The sequence below is a fragment of the Oryza brachyantha genome, chromosome 1, assembly GCF_000231095.2.
Source record: "Oryza brachyantha chromosome 1, ObraRS2, whole genome shotgun sequence".
Classification (NCBI taxonomy): domain Eukaryota; kingdom Viridiplantae; phylum Streptophyta; class Magnoliopsida; order Poales; family Poaceae; genus Oryza; species Oryza brachyantha.
In genome coordinates, this window is record NC_023163.2 from 5,555,198 (window position 1) to 5,575,912 (window position 20,715).

A 20,715-nucleotide genomic window follows, 5' to 3' on the forward strand; every position below is an offset into this window, starting at 1 on the left:
ATTATTTTTAGAACTCATATATACTATATTATCACACAATTCTTCCGCAGCAACGAGCGGGGTATCCATTTAGTTACTACAAATCAACAGACATAGGTATGTGCTTTCCTACTCAGCAGTCACATTAATTAGTCACCCAGATTAACGAGTGATCATCATGAATTTCCTAGAAAAAAGTCCACCAATGATCCCTCAACTTGAAGGGGTCGTTTTGACTCATTTTTTTTACTGGTTTTGCTGATGTGGCGTTTGGTTGGTCCCGCATGGCATTTTTTTTAATTTTTTTCTCCTCTCTCCTCTCTCTCTCTCTCTTCTTCCTATCTTCCACGCCATCTACCGTGGCTGCATGCCCCACTTTGCCATAGTCATCAGCTGGCTGCAGCAGTTCGCCGTGGTGTCGTAACCAACAGGCTAATTTGACTCCAAGTGATGCTCACCACGCATAACTGATGCTCGGGGAAGCAGATGCATTCACCGCAGACAGGGACCTTGTGCACGAAGCAATAAATTAACCCTCGTCGCCTGCAAACCAAAGCAAAAGGCAAGCAAACAAACAGATCCATAAGCACGAAATATATATCAGCTGTCACTCACGATATCGACCGGCCATTAACCCGAATTAAAACTCCAAATACCATTAGACTAACAAGCTAAGCAATATGGCGCTATATATGCCGCCAGCAACATGCAAGGTGCTCGACGAAGAAACGCTCGCGCACAGCGAGAATAGTCCCGTTCCCCAGCTACGAACACACCACTTTGCTGTAGTCACAGTTATGCCGCCGACTACCTCGACAAGATGCGGCTCACCCAGGCCGTCGGCGTCTGGTGGAAGCCCCAGACCGGCCGGTAACGAGGCACAACTCAGAGACCAATTAAGTACATACATACATACTAGCATACATAAACACATATATCTTCTTCTTCCTCAGGACACCACCCACCCACCATTGTTACTGTCATCAAGATCGCCCGCCATTGCAGGTGGGATTGATATTCTACATATGCATATATTCTGGACGTCCGTCGCTGTTCGGGTCGGTGTACGTGTTCCCGTTCGAGAAGCTGTGTACCTGGTGAAAAGAGATGTACAAGCTGAGTGCTACTACGCGAGCAGCACGCTGTGGGACGATCGTCTACCCGGTGCTCTTCATGGCCATCCTCTACTTCCTTCATGGCCGGACTCCGCCGCACTATCGCCTGCTTCTGCCTCACCCTCCTCGCCACGCTCCTCATCGTCTTCACCAGCCAGGGTACCGCCGAGTCGCTCGGCGCCGCCATCCTCAGCGTCAAGAGGGCCGGCGTCATGGCTTCCCTCGTCCTCATGCTCTTCCTCCTCACCGGCGGTGGTTGCCGCACGCCACCACCGCGCGGATGACGCCCGTGGTGGCCGCCGCACGCCGTCACCACCAGCCTGGTCGCCTCCGCCGGCCGCGCTCTGCCTTCCACCACACGCCGGCCGCCGTTGCGCTACGGAGAAGCAGAGAAGAGAGGGAGAAGAGGGAGAGGAAGGAGACACAGAGAAAAATTAATTTTAAAAATAACACGTGGGACCACCGAACGCCAACGTCAGCAAAATTAGTGAAAAAATGACTCAAAACTGCTGAAGGACTTTTTCTAAACGGATTATACAAGTTTAAGGGTACACATTTCTAATATTCCGGTGAAGGAATGAAAAAAAAGACTCGGCTTAAGTTGAGTGACCTTTTATTGGACTTTTTCCTTCTCTCGACCGGAAGCCCTTTTGGGCTGTGATTCTATATCAGTAGTTCTCGCGCGCCGCGAAGCCCAACCCACTCAGTGGCATTCTGATTTCGAATACTTAATAGAAAAAATGAACAGCAATATAACTTAATCCATCGAAGTATTAAGAAAATTCAAATTTTAAAAAATTGAACAACAAGGAGATATATATTATGTGTGCACGTACATAGCAGTGTGTGTGCAGAAGTACATAAGGACATATACAATTATATACTTGCATAGCATCAAGAGCAATCAGCCTTACATGTCGTCACAGATTGACTGCTCCTGATGGTATGTGTTTTTGATATATAATCGATCATACAGCTAATTAAGCCCTATATACAACATATGAAGATACATCAAATCGATTTAACATCACACAGGAGACCAAATAAAAATCCAAATTAATGCATGCATGCATGCATGCAGCCAAAACTTCACCATGTGGTCTCTGCATGAACAATGAAGACGGTGAACCGTGAACAGCGAAGCGTACATGAGTACGTACTCCGGCCGGCCGCGCGCCTATCGCAGGTTGATGCCGGCGAGGGGCGGCGCGCCGGCGGCGGCCCAGAAGTCGGAGCCGACGACGACGTCGTTGTCGGCGGCCAGGTGGGGCATGCAGGAGACCGGGACCAAGCACAGCCCTCTGCTCCTCAGGTCCTTAATGGCCTCATTATTATTATTGTCGCCGTCATCCTTTTCTGCCTCCTGAGTTTATATATACGTATACACGTATGAGTATACATACATATATATGTGTGTTTGAAAAGCCAAATTAGTTCGGTGCGTGTGTGTGTGTGTCTATATATATATATATATTCTGATAAGGGCCAGCTGATATATATGGAGTACTTGGTAGAAAATTAGTTAATTACATCAATGTCTTAATTAAATTTGGAGCTAACTAAGCATTAATGGCAATTAACAAGCTAAGCCTGTACGTGCTAGTTATTGTGTGTGGTGTGTGTCCAGTTCGCATACATGTGTACACAAATTATTAAGTTAACCTGCTTGTTCAGGCCTGCATTATCAGCTATAGCTGTGGAATTATATATTGCTGTACTTGATTGCTATATATACTCTAGCGACTGCAAGGCAACGCATACATGCATGCCAAAAACACATAAATTAATTAACTGATCAAAACAAGATGGGTCTGGTCGACGCGGCTAGCAATACTATTAATTGGTTCGATTCCAACTAACAAAATTTATCAAAATTTCCCATGCATGCACGAACGGAATAATTAAAATTAAACGCACACTTACACTAGCTAGTACATGATTAATTCGAGTACTACTATACTACGTACGTACCTGGCCAGGAAACTCTGGCAAGAGACCAATGCTCCTTTCTCCAGACATTATTCCCTGCACATATATATTTGCATGCAGCTGCTAACAATGAGATCGATCGAGATAGAGAGAGAGATCGTACAGGCGTGCAAAAAGCTTAGCTGAAATGAAATCATCCAGCTAGCTACCCGACGTGCACATATCATTGAACCACATGTGCTACCTAGCTTAAGCTATATATATAGTATCCAGATCGATCGACACGGAAATATATGTAGTTAGCCCCTCCAAAAAGACGGTCCATACCTGGGACCTGTCCCTACCTTAACTTCAATTCACAATTCTCGCCAGTGATAATTTCGAGTGCATTTATGGCTGTAAAAAAATTAGGGCTTGTCCAGATCGATTGGGTCGTATTTTGGAGGAACTGAACTAAATTCTATGAAAATCCTTCGAACATAGTTAAAATTAATATTATTCATGGTTCTGAATTACCGGCGAGATTTATTGCTTCCTGACCTAATCTGCAGATTATTTTCAGTAGCTCATCACTAGAGATGAAGGGCTAGCGCGCCTAATATGGTTAGCTTAAGTACTTATTAAGGGGTTCGTTGACTGCAATACCATGTTCATAAACATATTGATCTGAAATATATAGCTTAAACCCAGGGCCTCACACTCAATGCAAAAAAAAAAACATTAGCATCAGAATACTCAGTTTCTACTTAGAATTTAAATATAAGTATCGATAACTTGATTTTACCCCGCCCTATGAAAAAGGAACATGAAATATACTAACATGCATAGAATTGATATTTATTTAATGGAAAATCTAGTGTTGTTATTTATTTTCATGAAAAAGTAATAATGAATAAATTTTAGAGATTTGCTTCAGTCCAATAAAAAGTACCTCGAGGTACCAAATTATTTCTGATTATTGGATAGTATACATCCTACTCAGCTAGATCCAACAGTGAAAAACGATTTGTGAAAAACGATTTGGTACCTTGAGATACTGGTACCTCGAGTTACTTTTTATTGGACCAGAGCAAATATCTAAATTTTATGTGTGTGTCCTTTCAAAAAGATTGAATTAATGCATATATGTATTAATTGAAAGGCCGGTGCACACATATGTGTACTGCGTGTACAGTAGATCGATGGCCACAATTGTCCGATGTGTAATGAGTAAAAATGGTAAGTGAGCCTATCTGTGAGAATATATATAAAGCATGCATGGCCTAGCCTAGCTAGCCAGCTATATACTCCATATAAGATTTCAACAAAACACATACAAATTATTAATTACTAGGAATATTTATCTGTCATCAAATATAAGCATTTTTTCTTTATATTTTAAATAATATATTTAGTTAATAACCAGAATTAATATTTGCATTTTAAATGGATATAGTAGTTTTCTTCTGTTTCTTGTGAAGTGAGATCCCTGTTCCCAATTAATATATACTCCTATATGGTGCATTTCCCTTTTCTCTTGGATATATATAATTTAATTACCATACAATCATGGTCCATTTGTTGCCTTTTTGTAGCCATCACAACTCACAATAGCATGGACTCCTTTCGAAGAGTGAAAGCACAAATACTAGTAACGACGTGTAGTTCATGTAAAAGGCACACACCAGAAAGCTTAATCAACTTTCTTTCGCTACTCATCCATGCATACAGCACACTCCCCCCCCCCCCCCCCCCCCCCCTCGCAAAAAGCTTGTGCTAAACTATCATCTGCAAGAAGACAAAGTCGACGACCAAATCGAAAGAGCTTTGTCTAAACTTCAATTTGTAATTAATTAAGGCACCTTTAATTAGTTGCATGTGCCTAAGCCTAACTATAACCATACTAATTGATTAAGTCCAAGTACGCACTGATCTTGCACGTAACAATATTTTGAGAGAGAGAGAGAGAGGGGGGGAAGGTAGGGAGTTTCTTACAGTTTGCTGTTGCATGGGGGTCCCGGAGCAGCAATGCCCTAAGTATGGGTAGCTGAGGGCCTACAAGTTAAACAGAACGAAAGTATTAGGTCATGTCGTGTATTATTAGATACATATACATATTAGGCTGTTTTGACCTAAATAGGTCTGACCAAATTTCGGGTTATATATAAATAGTACTTTGCACGTCTCAAAATATAAATATTTCTAGGATTAAAAGTTCGATTCCATAATGTAAGTATTTCTGTACTGATTTACATAATGTAATCAATTCAAAATTCAAAAGTTGACCACTAAAGTTTTAGTGAGTAAAATTGGAATCTTTTGACATATTTTTAGTTTATGCTAAACACTCTATAAAATATTTATATTTATAACAGATGTGGTAGAAAGGAAAGTCTAGGTTTGAATACAAATTTTGGCCAGCCGATATATGAAGTTAAAAATGTACAATGCCGATGATGAGAGAAAACTGGGACGGTTAGTTTCGGTCGACATAAACAAACACAAATTAACCTATGACCAATCTAATTTGATAAAGCTTGTTTTGGCTTTAAACCAAACCAGCTCATATAATATATATACCTCTTAATTAATACTGCGATGTATATAATTAAGTACGAGATAGATTAGGGGTTCATATGAACCGTAGAGGATCTCAGTTCAAAGAGAGATTTGTGGTCGATGCATGTAATTAACAAACTGAAATATATACCGTGAAGTACTTAAATTAATTTTAACACAGCAGCTATAGAACTTAATTAACGAGCTAGACAGCACACATGTACTACTACTACATGCATGCAACTTGCTTCTGTGTGCAGCTGCTACCCATGCAGCCATGCAACGCACTTTAACAGCGTGCTCTTACACCTAGCCCCACGTACTGTACTGTGTGGCCTTCAGTTCATCTCTCTCTCTAATGACTCATGTGTGTTTACATATATAGGGCCCAGCATTCTTCTATTTCACATTAATTTGGCCATTACATATACAGTACTTCGTGCTGCATTTTTCTGTTAGATGAGGATGAAAAATAAAAGATTATCTAATTTTTGCTATAGCTATTTCATGATAAGCGATAAAATTAATTACTAAAAAGTTGAAAAAACTATTTTAGAATTGTGTGATAAAAAGTTAAAAATACAATGTTTTGCAGTTTGGAAAACACGAATAGAAACCGAGAAATAATCTAGGAAAAAAACACAAGCCCAATGGTAAAGTTCCTATCTATACTCTATAGCACATGCTCAGTGAAAAATGAGGATCCGCGTATGGCTCAAGCCTTTTAATTTGTTCCAAAAAAATGCATATATATCGCATTGCTTCATGAAAAGCCAAAAAAAAATAGTGGATCAAAGAGATAGACAACTGATTTGGAACTCCATAGGGATGGAAATCATATGTAGAAAAAAACTACTCCTCTCGTTTCATATGGTAAGACTTTCTAACATCGTCTAACTTTATCAATTGATGAATGTATATAATCTATATATGTGTCTAGATTCATTAGCATTCATACGAATTCAGACAAGCCTAGAAAATTTTACATTACGAAACGGGGGAGTATTTAATTAGCGGTGTGGTTGAAAACCTAAAGGGAGTGATAATTTAGCCAGACAAAGAGGAATTAAGGGAAGGGGTTTTACCTCGATTTGACCCAGGAGGAATCTAATGTAACCAATAGTCTCTTGCAGCACGGATGCAGTGTCAGTCTGCAAAAAAGATGAACACGTACGTATACATGTCAGAGCTAGACTTGCTTTACTCTCACTCACACTACTCCTAAAGCGAAAGAAAAAAAAAGGTTTTTCGAATTTAAAAAGCAAGGAGATGGGCAAAAGTTATAGTACTGTACTACATTTGTGTTTGTCAACAGCAGTTACCAAAAAATAAAAGGTTTTTTGAATTTAAAGCCTACATGCACGTACGAGGGATATGTTCAGCTGTAAAATCATGCACAAGAATATTTTTGACGATGTTGTGCATGCACTGGTACTGTCTACTTGTCTAGCTAGAATACACATATTGCATGTACTTTAAATAATGCACTTTTACATGCTTCTTCCGTTTTATAATAGATAATGGATAAGTACACATTTGATCGTTCGTTTGCCTATAAAAACTTAAGTAATTATCAATTATTTTGTTGTGACTTGATCTATTAGTAAATGTATTTTAGGCATATAAGTTGCATATTTGCAAAGTTCCTTTAAATAAGATGAATGATTAAACATAGGTCAAAAAAATCAACATCGTTATCTATTAGAAACCGGAGGAAGTATAAATAAGTTGTCGTAGCACCTTGCCAAATGGGGAAACTATCTGGTGAAGTGCTGTTATTCTGTCCCCAAGCCTCTCCTTCCTTACCTGAAATAAAATGTTAGTATTAGTATATATAGAATATATGCATTAATTCAAAAGTATGGTAATGTGTGCATCTTTCATTGCATTTGTTATGCAAGGCTACTTAATTTTGCCATATGAAACCATTCCCCTTCATCGATCTTATACAAGATTATATAGGAAATATGAACACTCGTACTGAATTAATTAATTGGTGATACTCCCCCGCCTCAAAATGTGCAAGTTGTTTTCATTTTGTCCTAAGTTAGACATCTTTTAGTTTAATAAAGTTCATAGAAAGACGTACTAACATAATACGATACCAAATTAATTTTGCTAAGTCCGCCACACCGAATATAGTTTTCTAATATCTAACATAATGTGTGTGTGTGTGTGTGTGTGTTTGGTGCTAAAAAATATTGTTATGTTTTTTATAAACTTGATCACACTTGAAACAGATTGTAATTAATGTATATAGTTAGCTAGGCAGAAGATGACATATATACTCTAAAGATAAAGTGAAATCTGAAAAGGAGGCGTGAAGAAACCTTTAGGGTAGATTGCGCTGAAGAAGAGGCTTGAACCCTAGCCTTCTTGAGAGCTGAACCTGTCTCTGTGCTGTTACACTGGAGCAGAGAAAGAACAAATCAAAGAAGCCAAGCAAGAACCATCATGAGGCCATTCCATCGTTGTCCCAAGAGCAACTGTTTATAGCTAGCTCAAGACATGCATGCACTTTATGCATATGTAAAAATAAATAGCTTGATGTATGCCGTGTGATATATGATATGATGCATTAATTAAAGTGGATCCATCTCTACAACCTTAACAAGATCATCATGAAAGCAAGATCCCAAATGAAAAGTTTGAAGCATGAGATCAGGTTGGCACATTTACATCCATATGCAGCAAACAAAAAGTGGTTTTTCCTAAGGGACATGGAAAAATGTGGTAGCTTTTCATCAAAGAAGGAAAAATATAGCAAGCTTATCAGAGTCATTCTGCACAATTTCCAAGGAGAAATCAACATCTAGCCAAATAAAACACCTCAATAAGTTGTATATATGCACATTCATGCAATGATGCTTATGAATGATCTCTATATATGATGCAAAATTTTCAGTGGTCTTTATTAGTTTTCTCACCTCTGACGAGTTGTCTGACTGCCCGTGGTGTTGTTTCCTCGTCAACTCCGGCACCGGCGCCGCCGCGCTGTTCGAGAACTCCATCATGCTGCTGCCGAGGCCAGTACTGGTGGTGACGCATGACCTAGGAGAGGAAGCCAGGAGCATCTGGCTCAGCTGCGACTTGAAGCTGGCCTCCGGCGACGCCTTGTTGATCTCCTCGCCGGCGGCGGCGGAGGAGGCGCCATGTCCATAGAAATCATAAGCTGCTGACTCGTGAGGCATAGGGCCCTCATCGTCTAGCCCTTTCGACAGGAGAGCTGTGGCCGTACTGTATCTCTCGTGATCTCCAACTAATCCCCCACTGCTTCATAATTTGTAGTTTCCCAAGGCAATTCGCACACATGCACGCACGCACGCAGTTCCAGAAAGAAACAATTAACAAGTCAGTGCCATGAACATGCATGTGTGCAGGGATGTGCTCATGCGCATGTGATTAATTACTGATTAGCAAACGGACATTGGAGAGTGTGTTGATCTGTATCAAAAGCATGCAGGATAAAGCACACAACTGCTTTAACTACTTTCCTTATCAGAAGTAACCTAATTTGCGCTGACTAATTAGCAGAGTTTGGACGAAATCATAGATAATTCAGAGATGAATCGAGCTGGAGACTAGAGCATTAGAAGTAATTACAGAAGGAGCTGCCTCCATGACTGATATTCTGCCATGCCGCCCTCCTGCTGCCCATCACCATGAAAGCTCCCAAGAGGAAGACCAGTGCTGCTGCTGCAATTCACCTCATCAAGAATGTTCAGACCTGGCGATGATGATGAAGAAGAGATGTGGAGCAGCTGCTGGGGGAGGAAGAGCATGGAAGCTGGAGAAGCAGCTGCATCAGCTTGCTCCTCAGCACAAGGCTGCAGCCTCAAGCTGCCCATGACACCGCTGCTGATGCTGCCTGTGCCACCCCACACCATCTGCTGCACCAAGGAGGAGCTCTTGAGCTCCCCTCCACCCAGCATGCTTAATTGAGAGCACAGAATAAGTGCAGAGAGAAAAGAATTCTTGCAACAGATAAATGAAGGTGGATATACTGATATTTCCTCTTCTTCTTCTTGCAAATTCCTGTGCAAATCTCAGGTCTCTGTTGGCTTTAGATCAGCTCACTTTCCTAGCCATAGCTCCTTTTTCTTTCTAGAGATGGGTCTAGAGAGAGAGAGAGAGAGAGCAACAAAAGAGAGGAGATGAGAGAGATTGGAAAAAAATGGGCATGGCTTGTTTGGAGAGGAATCTGGGCTTTTGTTTTGTTTGTTTTCTCTTCCTTTTGCTTCACTCCTTTCATTTCTGAACTTTCCCCAGCAATTCTTCTCCTCCCTTTGTGATGTCTACTTTTTTTCTCTCCGTTTTTTTTCTCACCTCCTCTCTCTCTTTCTCCACTTTTGCTTTATCAACAGAAGTGATGAGCAAAAGCTATGTGCGACACACAATTTCTGGGCTAAAGGAGCAGTTTGTGGGGGTGGCATTTTAGTTAATTGGATCTTATGATAACCTAACTATAATTAAGTATTAGTTGGCGACAGTTACCAGCTGAGGCAAAGCCTTACCTTATCCGGTCAAGGTTCTTTAATTTGGATTTACGCAACTCTCGATGTGCTGCAGTTATAATATACTAGATGATATGGATTTTTGTTACTAATACCATAAATATTAGAATTCCAATATTCTATTAAACTTATTGGTTATGATGTTTAGAATTATATATCTGGTTATGTTAAAGGAAGAGTTCACGTTGGTTATGTTAAAGGAGTATTTTCATATATATTTTAGAACTAAATTAAGATATATAGAATTGCACTTTATGCCATATTTTATTACCCATGTTTCATTTTAGATCACCGTAAATCTATCTCTTCACTTTAGACTGGATAAATTTGTCATTGTTGCAGTTTAGATCATCCTAAATATTTTTTCCAGTACACATCAACAACCTAAAACACTTTGGCTCTGATACATCGACGTGCTCCCATCTATATGCAAGTCTATGAATTTGATGAAAGGGAGGTTAGACACAGCTAGAAAAAAATTGTGCCGGGTGATTCAAACCTAAACAATGGCAAATTTGAATGGTTCAAGGTGAAACTTAGGCCCGCGTTCATTCATACTGCCTAATAAGTCAGATTCCATCATTTTCATGCACATGTTTTTTAACTGCCAAATGGTGTGTCTTTTGTGAAAATTTTATATAGAAAAGTTGTTTTAAAAATCACATTAATCATTTTTATTTTTATAATTAATAATTAATTATTAATATATTAATATCATGCTAAATTTTTCGTGCTGGTTACTTAACCAACCCAAGAACACGGTCTTAGTAATAAAAAATTATCCAAAAGGTAATTTACTCTTAAATTAATAAAAAGCTAAATTTAGTCTAAGATGGATGCAGTATTATATTTATTAATTACAAGCTTCAAAATTATTAAATTAGAATTTTTGATATTTGCAATTTCATGATTTATTTAGCACAGACTTTACATGGACTACAGTCACAATAATATAATCCATCAAATCAACAACGAAAATATTCTGGTTAATGTGAGTGTTCTTTCGGAGTCTCTAGTTATGGACAGATGGAAGGAAGGAAGGGTGGGTAGATAAATACCGACAACTTAAAAAAAAAACCCTTACATATATATGAACCCCCAACAAGGCAACAAGTGAACTACAACGTTTAAATCTGTGAAGGTAATGTAAAAAAATTTATCCACTACACATAAACCGGTGTTCTTTTAGGCAAAAGGCAGTAACTCTGCCAATTCATTTAGAAGGAAAAAAAGAAAAGATTTGCTATAAACCCCATGTCAAATATATACTCGATGCATATATACTTACAAGATAAGGAACATGGCATGATGATTAATCCACCAAACCCTAGCTAGCAGCATATATAGCAGGCCACCATATATATATCCATAGCTAATTTAGCTTGCGTTAATTACACACTTACCGACGACGACGACGACGTACCTGGCCCTTTCGATCCATATGCTTTTCGCCGCCGCCCAACACCACGATACTACTACACAATAATTCCATCCATGCGACCATGCATCGTGTGATCGATGATTAATTCACTTGAGGTAGACGCTAGCTAAATTAAGCTAGCTTACGCTGAGACACAGCACAGCTGCAGTACTGCATGATCGATCGATCGATCGCTGTCTCGATGGACCGATCGACGCATGCACACTGCACACACGTGTCGATCTTGCTGCCTCGATCGAGACGCGCATCACACCCCTATCTTTTCGTTTTTGCTGATGCTAGTAATCAAAAATTTAAATTTCTAACTTTAAATTTAGGGTTGATTTTGCTGTTTTTTAATCAAAGTTTATTATTTTTTGCTTTTAGATCGCTAAAAATACACGTATAAAAGTCTATTTGTTCACAAATTATTTTTTTACCCCTTAAAAGTTCGTCGGATGAATTAACTTGCAAATCCAATTTTACCCATGCTCGTCATCCTCATCTTTTCCAATCATTTTCTCCTTTTTTTTTCTTAACTAATGGTCAAATCAACCGGCCGGGAATGATCGATTATTTATATGGTTGAGAATATTCCTCCGTTCGTTGCTTCACTTGCTTGCTTGCTCCCTGCGTACGTTTCTGGACTCCTGGAGATCGACATTAATTCTTCTATCGATCGATCTCGAATCGAATCTATATTAATTTTGTGGGGTGGCCCATGCATGGATCCATCCATCGATCGATCGGCCGGGTCGCGTGTACATGGAGCATCGATGCATAATTGGCTTAGCTAATTTGCCCAAAAGAAGAAGCAACCTATACTCGATACAACTATAGATGATGCATACATATACATGCCATAGATAGATTGCTAGCTTACCTAGCTAGCTAGTTGGCAGTATAATTTGGCTAATTATGTACGGGCTGCTCAATTGGTCATCGATTAATCAGTTGGAGCAAGTCTTAATTTGACCGATTAATGATCTTACGTGTCTATGGCTTAACTGATAAGCACTCCGTGATGCACGTGAGTGTTTATAGTGTTTCTGTTAGGAAAATCGATCCGATCGAAGACACGGAATTTTAATCCTTACGAGAAAAAATCATAGATGCTAACCGATAATAATTAATACGATTTTTTCCCTTCTTTTCTTGTAAAATTACATGGCGACTTGGCGAGAGGTAGACGAACGTGAGAGGAAGAAGCAGGGTATCCCTAGATGGGCTTTACGCGTACGGGCCGGAGATGTCTGTGGGCTGGTGGCCTTATGGGCCCATTCGGAAGGCCCAACTTAGCATGACAGCGGCCCAGTTTCGTTCGATATTGGGCCTTCCAAATGGGGCCCCGGTTGAGCAGTGAATAGCTTACTGGGCTTTTAAGGCCGCTTTGGAAACCGGCCCATCCTGGCTTCAAAAATTTTGTTCTTGTCAGCCATTCATGCATCCTGAGAAATTACAGCATCGTTCATTCATCTTCAGATGTAGTGATTCCGGGGTCAAGCTATTTGTCGTGCGTGCGTGCTAGCAAATTAACTAGCGAATACTTTATCTAATTATCTTTTAGTTCAAAGTTTGTGACTTTGAGTTGAAAGTTTTAGCTCACGAGTTGAAAAGTTCTAATTTGGAGGTGAAAGTCCTCTTGGATCTATGTGTTTCTTCTCATGCTATCTCTATTCCTATTTACTCTGCTGAACACCATTCTTTCAACTATGATTAACATCGTCGTTAAATTAGGGATTGTCTACTCCGCATTTGACATTAAAAAAACAACACCACCATAATATCTTGAGAAATTTAGGCCATTTGATCACGCTTTGATATTCGCGCGAACAACCTGCACCAACACCCATCTCCTCTTCTTTCCAAGGCAACGACGGTGCCAGCAAGGCTCCAAAATAAATTTTAGAGCTTAATTTTTGGGTTGTTTCGGAGTTTTTTTTTTTGCATTGTACTCTATTTTAGGCAATTAAACCATATATATATATATATAATATATAATATACTACCTCTGTTTCATATTGTAAGACTTTCTAGTATTATCAAAATTTATCTATCGATGAATATATATAATTTATATATATGTCTAGATTCATTGGTATCAATATGAGGCTGGCTAGATAGGCTTATATTGTGAAATGGAGAGAGTAGATGTGAAAGCTTTACATATAAAATATTTTTATTTCTTCTTTTATATTTCTACTGCAAGTTCCTCTGCTACCGCCATTACAGCCACATGGACTCATTCATTCAGCCCAATGCAAAGAAAGGTGTTGGGTTTGATCGATCGATCGATGGATAGACAACAATATGCAAGTGGAGTTAAGTGAGTGAATCCTCCACATTCTCTTGTCGGAAACAAGTTTCCGGCGGTCAACTTCTGCCCTCCTCTTTTTCCTTATTCCCTCTGCTTGGGCTTTGTTTCGCTTTTCTCCTACCATTGCATCTCACTTGTTTGTTTATATATTCGCCATAGGGTGCTAATCCTACCAGAAATTAAGCTATCTAGCTAGCCCACTTTGCTCCATGCAAAAAGTTAATCAATCCTGAAGTGAAGAAACCAAACCCATGATGCACATTATGCAGTGAGATTTCAGAAAATGCAGCTGCAAGTTGGCTCTGAACAAGTACTAGCAGTACTCCAGTGGCAACGGTGCAGAACTGCTGATCACACAGTTGGTGAACTGTTTATGCTAGAGAAGGTGTAAAATGTGCCGGCAGACTGCACATGCCGAAGCTCTTTTTTGGTTTGGGGTATCAGAAAATGTAGTGATCTTGTAGATGTTTTCAGCACCGACATTCTTCAGAGTTTTCAACGCCAGGGCTCGACTGTTCTATCAGGCCCCCATCGATCGCTGCTGGGCCACGAGCAAACCCTACCTTGATTGATTAGAGACGATCCAGTGCAACTTGTGCAAGGATCCCCAGCAATGTCGTCAGCATGTCACATTGTGCACGAACAGTGGTACAGCTGCAGGATTATGAGGCTGCTTGACTTAGATGATTCAACTTGCCACACCAAAGGTTAGGCAGCCATAGTTTCTTTGGTGCTTGTTTGGATCATATCACAGTTGTGACTAGCTACATTGTTTTCTCTCTACAATACCACATGTTGTGATCTCATGTTTCTTTAGGTTAACATTGGCCAACTTGTGTGGCTACCATTTTCTTAATGTTGAAAATTCAAAATTTGACATATAAGCATAGGCAATAGCGAAAAGATGACGATGGAAATTCTCTACATTCTACTTCATAGGTCTACTGTACCAATGTTTTTCTACTATTTCTATTCCAAGAACATAAGAAGTTTTAGGATTGGACATTGGGTTTAGCATGAGTATAATATATGATGTGTTATTGGATTTTGATCGGATGGTTAGTGCAGGATACTCCTAGTGTAGAGGATTGTTTATCCTTTACGTTAGAACGGACCCCATCGTTTTGCTAATGCTGATGCATTTCAGCATAAGTTGACTAATGCTTATAAGCTTAGACAATTTCATCGTCTTGCTGGTGAAGGGGGCTTTCAAACCAAACCAAGCTAATCGGTGGGCTGATGCTGAAAACCTGCTTATGCAACAGCAAACCTCTATTGCACGCACAGAGCTTCACGATTAGGGGCGGATCCAGCGTGGGGCTACGGGAGCTCCAACCCCCTGCACGTTGGATCCCCTTAGAAAATAGGAAAGATAAGGGAGGAAGAAAAAGAGGAGGCTGAAGAAAGAAGAAGATAACTAGACCCCTGAATTTCAAATCCTAATCCGCCCATGTTCACGATTAATTATGTCATCATTTGATCAGATATATATCTGCCGTGCACGACATGGATCGGTCAGGACGGGCATATGGATCGATCGATGTTGAAAAGGATTTCCATCGTGCTAACTCTCTCTTTTGTTGACTTCAAGTCTCGATCGATCGATCGTTAGCAGCACTGGCCCTGCAAATTCTCCGGCTGCTGCTGCTGCATGATGCTAATTCCAACTTGCCAATGTCGGCTGGAGTTTAACCACGCCTGATTTGATCGTCCGTCCGTCGTTGATCTCGATCGGGGAATGTTCAGGGATCAGCTGCATGAAGAATATCATGTCCATCCATGTCGGATCGCCGTGTTTCTTAAGGCAGTGAGCTGCAAGTGGTCTTCGATCGATATCCCCTTCCCTTGGTTGGACTTTAAGAGTCTTTACATGTGATGGACAATGGTATATGATGATTTGGTCATTGATTGGTTAAGTTTCAGAAAAGAAAATAGATTAAGCAACCTAAACAAGTTATCAGTAAAAGTTGTATGTCTATTTTATTTACTATTTATTTAAAGGCGTTGGAAATAGGGTGCAATAAAAAGAAAAACTTCTAATATTACTTCTAGGTTTTCTCATCGTGCATCTTATTCAAAAATTATATGCAAATATACAAAGTTATTATTTACACTTAAAGAGTATTTATTAACAAATCAAATTATAATAAAATAATTAGTAATTGTGTAATTATTTTAAATAATCTAACATAAACTTTAAAGTCAATGACATCGAATAAAAAGGTGACATGAGTATTAAATTATAAATTTATATTTCAGCTCCCGTTGATAACCCCAAAATCAACATTTATCGCTTGGATTCACGGGCATGCCCTAGAACAACATTTACTTCTTGAAGACGCTGTTTCGTATAACCCATACTCCAAATCCAAGCCAAAATTCTTCGATCCGACCTTTACTATGATTGGATATGGCAACGACAACGTAGAATTTCCCACCCTATCTATTTTTCTTTCTTATGTTTATGAGCCAAAATTTGAATTTTCAACCATCAATTTAGAGTTGATTTTAAGTTTTCCTATTACTAAAGTGCTTTTAGATCGCTAAAAAATACGTATATAAAAATATATTCATTAATTATTTTTCGTTTTGCAAATACCCGTTTAGCACGAAAAAAACCAAACCTTCGCCCCGAGGCCTCTTTCCATTTGAGATTGACAAGCATGAGCGAGTGCATCGAATCATCGTATGGGCGTCGCTTGGATTCATCCGCGGCGCACAGCTCCAGTCCATGTGCGCCACATGCGTTGCTGCCTGCAGCTAATCTAATCTAATCTGGGAGCACACACACATACATATCTCTGAATATATATGTTCGAGCATGGGCTAGCTCATTCATGGCTGCAGTTGCTTGAAGGGCTGGACGAACTGCTAGTCTCTGGATTTTTCTGTCAGGTACGTATGGGGGGACGATTCAGTATATATCGATCGACAGCTAGCGTTCCAGACGCTGACCGTGATCGATGATGAACTGACGATCGGTTTCGGTTGGTCGATCAGGGAAACGATGAAATGTATAGAACACGAGTTCAGAAAGTTCAGAGAAGATTAACTGACGGATCGAACTCATCGAGATACATATTAATCAACAATATTGCTGATTACTACCAATACTACATGTGTTAATTGGGAAAACTCTTTTTAGCACATCCACTCTGTGTTTCTTACGTGTTATTAAATCTATAATAGTCACTAAAAATATTTGAAAAAGACAAGATATATTAATATGAATTATACTACTCCACAAATATACAAGTACAAATTTGACTTCTATAAGTTATAAAAAAATAAATTAAACTCTGTACAAGTCGAATATAAACTTGCACACTTATGAAGTGATATATCTCGTATTAATCTATCTTATCAATTTTTATATTTTTTAAATAAGTATTTAGGTGATATGTAACGGGTGGTTGTCAACCCGCGTGCTAAAAGTTATGTCATGTTAATTGGGATGTTCCTGTGCATGAATCTTACTTGCATTTATCACGACTAGAAAGGTACCACTCCGTCTAAAAATACATCAATTTTTCGGGTTTTAGATAAAGTTTTGACTCATCGTCTTATTTAAAAAATTATGATTAATATTTTCTTGTTAGTAGATGATAAAACATAAATATTATTTTACACGTGACTATTTTTAAAATTTTACAAATATTTAAATAAAACAGATAGTCAAAAAGCTCGACACAAAACCCATAAATGTTCTTTTTGCACGGAGTAGCAGTGGTGGTGGTGTGACCTGGTGGGTGCACTGCACTTGTCGGAAAATGGAATAGCGTGCTCTAGATTACCACAGTCCAAATCTGGACAAACAGTGACACTATACTTGCCAGGGAGACGATGAGCTAATCTTCCATCAACAGCCAAGAAGGGTCAAAAATAAAGCAGTGGTTCATCTGGAGCAAGCAATATTTTTCTTTCCACCGATGACTTGTGACATGTCACATATATACTCCGTATGTCTGGTTCATCAGGCGAAAAGCGGGTTGGAAACTGTCATATTTAAGAAGAGTTAGTCTGCGTTTTTTTAATTATGGATTTTAGATTTTTTATGTGTATGTATGTTTATCAAGCTCTTAAATGATATATTTTTGTGCAAAAAGTTGTATATATAAAATTTTCTCATCTGATCTTTTTAAAATAAGATTTTCTTTTTTAGTAGCTAGTTCTATCGTTTATGCTCGGAGATAAAAAAAAATCAGATAATCTTTTAATAATTATTATTAGGGCCTTCAATTCTCCTAAACAGTCAAGAATGTAGGTTAGATGGTAAGACTATATTGTAAAATTTTAGAATGAATTATGAGCAAGTTAAGTAGTTAGCTTTCGTAGATTCTCATTAGTTGAATAATCACCGTCAGCTTCTCAAAATACCTACCTCCTCCATGTATGACTTACGAGCAAATCGAGATGTACCATATAAAGTATAAAATTTGATACCTTTTATATACTTGGTATGCATTCTGAGAAATCAAAATTTAGTGTATATATAGATTTTGATAACCCGAGGCTTATACATGGTGCGGTGGTGGCAAGGCGAGTTAGAAATTAATGTGGTCACGCTTGATCCATTGGTGATTTGGTGTGGTCATTTTTGTAGACTTTGTGGCGCTGCTGCATTATTGCTTTTGACATCCGAGAAAAGAGAAAGGGGTGCGCTGCTCCATTAGTTGAGGCCTTTGCACATATCAGCGGTGTCTATGGGCTAAAGTTTAGTCCTAGTCATATCGGATGTTTGAATATTTATTATAAATAGTAAACATAGTCTATTAATAAAACCCATTCATAATAATCTTGGGCTAATTTGTGAGACGAATCTAATGAGCCTAATTAATTCATGATTAGCCTATGTAATGCTACAGTAAACATTTGCTAATTATGGATTAATTAGGCTCAAAAAATTCGTCTCACGGATTAGCTCTCATTTATAAAATTAGTTTTTTTTATTATTCTATGTTTAATACATTAAATTAGTGTCCAAACATCCGATGTGATATGGGGCTAAAAAGTTTCATGGACGGATAGACATGTTGTGTCTGCAAACCATCGCCGTCGATCTGTGGACACTGTGGCGAGCCGAGCCTGACGGAAGGTGCAGATATATATGTTGCAATCCTTGTCGCCCATGTTCCTGTCGCTTGATCGATCAGCGTATCTAGCTTGGGGTACGTACGTACGTAGTACTGGCAGGTGTAATGGGATGAGAATTCAGAAGAAGCAGCAGCAGCAGGAGGAGCAGCAGGGCGCTCTGCCTGCCTCCGGCCGGCTCCCTTTGCCATTTCTTCCCTTTGTGTCCTCCATCAGATCGATCGATCGATCTGCCGGCCGCGGTACGTTCCAATTCGGCGGATCGCTCGAGCACGCTTGTGCGAGCGAAAGAGCCGGTAGCCTAGTGGTTATATAAGGACTTAGTAACAGCTGAGGTACTGGGTTCGATTCTTCGTTGGAGCGAATTTTCTAGAATTCTAACGGCTTCGTGCTTTCAGTGGGAGACGACGTCCATGATGACTCCAGGTTTCTCTAGGCTTACCGGTCAGTCTTCGAAGATGCTCATAGAGGGGTTTACGCGCGTGTGTTCTTAGAGGAGAGTATACGCGCGTGAGCGTCTGCGTTATACTGTATTCTTATTAAAAAAATAAAAAAGCGAATTAGCAGTTCAATTCTGCCGGTAGAAGTAGGAGGGGAGTAGAGATGGAAGCGAGAGAAATGATGTGCAGAGTACAAAGAGAGAGACTGGGGATGCCTGCCGGTAGAGCTGAGCTAGCTAGCTACGCGCGGTGCAGGCCGGCCCGCCTTGTCGGCTACTCCTCCAGCTAGCTAGCTAGCTACTCCAGGCCGCAGCGTGTGTCGCCGGCTTATCATGCCGGGCCGGCGACGAGATCGAGCATCTTTGTACGCCGCGCCGGCGAGGCAGGCGGGCGTCGTCTCCGGCCGACCGACCGCGCCGCGCGGCCCAAGTGGGTGCCGTGCCGGTGGCTCGTGTGTCGCCGCCGAATCTGTATCTGCCTCTCTTCTTCAGTTCTTCTCTCGTGGTGTCCACGCACTCGGTCCGTCCGTTTCTCAATGTAATAACTCTTCGTCCCACTGTTTTTACTCGTACTAACTTGTTTTAAAATAAAATTACCTTTTTAGTGATTATTGGATGGGAGACCGTGAAATCAAATAATAAATGTATTGATGATTGATGAAGTTAGGGATAATTGTATTTGAGTTCCTAAAATGGATGGTATATTCATTTAACTTTTATATTGGTATGAGTTCGATGAAAAATAAAGTTATTTGGGACCGATACAGTACACTTATACAAATTGTGATCCTCCGTACTAGCATATAGGGCTATAATATCTAACATTTAGGTTATTGTTTTACTTAGGCCGTGTTCGGTAAAAGGGTTAGGGTGGGTTAGTCATCCAACACAGGAAATATAGTAATAGATTAGTAAATAATTAATTAATTATTAAAAATATAAAATAGATTAATATAATTTTTTAAAACAACTTTCTTATAGATTTTTTTTAAAAAAAATACACCATTTAACAGTTTAGTAAAACGTGCGTGAAAAACCCGAACACGGGCTTAGTACTAGGGTTTATCTCACCGCGAAGACCTTCGAAGCCACCACCTAACAGAGCGCAATTATCATGGTTTTTTTCATGTTTTGTGTCGCGATAATGTCTGCGCCATTTTTGTGAACGTTGCTTACTACAAAAGGCTCAGATTAATTGATACAGTAATTACTACATGAGCAAACAATACTTTAACAATACTGTAGATGCAGTACTCCGACTATGTTCATGGTTTTTTTTTTCACTAATTAATCCCCTCACGCGAAAAGTGCACGCTTGCAATGGTGCAGACGATCCAAATCCCACTTAGCCAGTATTCTACTCCATAGGACAC

At 39.5% G+C, this 20,715-nt stretch overlaps 1 protein-coding gene across 3 annotated transcripts; it reads right to left on the bottom strand.

Moving 5' to 3' along the window:
- Positions 1–1,906: 1,906 nt before the first annotated feature.
- Positions 1,907–9,643, bottom strand: LOC102700760 (transcription factor bHLH68-like). 3 transcript variants are annotated; one of them, XM_040525827.1, is made up of 9 exons: positions 9,566–9,570; positions 9,165–9,469; positions 8,489–8,834; positions 7,892–7,969; positions 7,302–7,367; positions 6,647–6,712; positions 4,998–5,057; positions 3,066–3,119; positions 1,907–2,457 (listed from the first exon to the last, which is right to left on the bottom strand). In XM_040525827.1, the coding sequence occupies exons 2-9, from the start codon at positions 9,446–9,448 to the stop codon at positions 2,272–2,274; spliced, it is 1,140 nt and encodes a 379-aa protein (XP_040381761.1). In that variant the 5' UTR covers positions 9,449–9,469; positions 9,566–9,570; the 3' UTR covers positions 1,907–2,271. The 3 variants fall into 3 exon arrangements, with proteins under 3 accessions (XP_040381761.1, XP_006645677.1, XP_015695598.1); XM_006645614.3 differs by having other exon boundaries at positions 8,489–8,831; positions 9,165–9,643; XM_015840112.2 differs by having other exon boundaries at positions 9,165–9,643.
- Positions 9,644–20,715: the final 11,072 nt, after the last annotated feature.

Coding starts and splice junctions, on each gene's coding strand:
- LOC102700760 (XM_015840112.2), bottom strand. CDS start 9,493: ATGCTGGGTGGAGGGGAGCTCAAGAGCTCCTCCTTGGTGCAGCAGATG. Junction 7,368..7,891: donor CAGCGCAATCTACCCTAAAG/GTTTCTTCACGC, acceptor ATTTTATTTCAG/GTAAGGAAGGAGAGGCTTGG. Junction 5,058..6,646: donor TCCTCCTGGGTCAAATCGAG/GTAAAACCCCTT, acceptor TTTAACTTGTAG/GCCCTCAGCTACCCATACTT.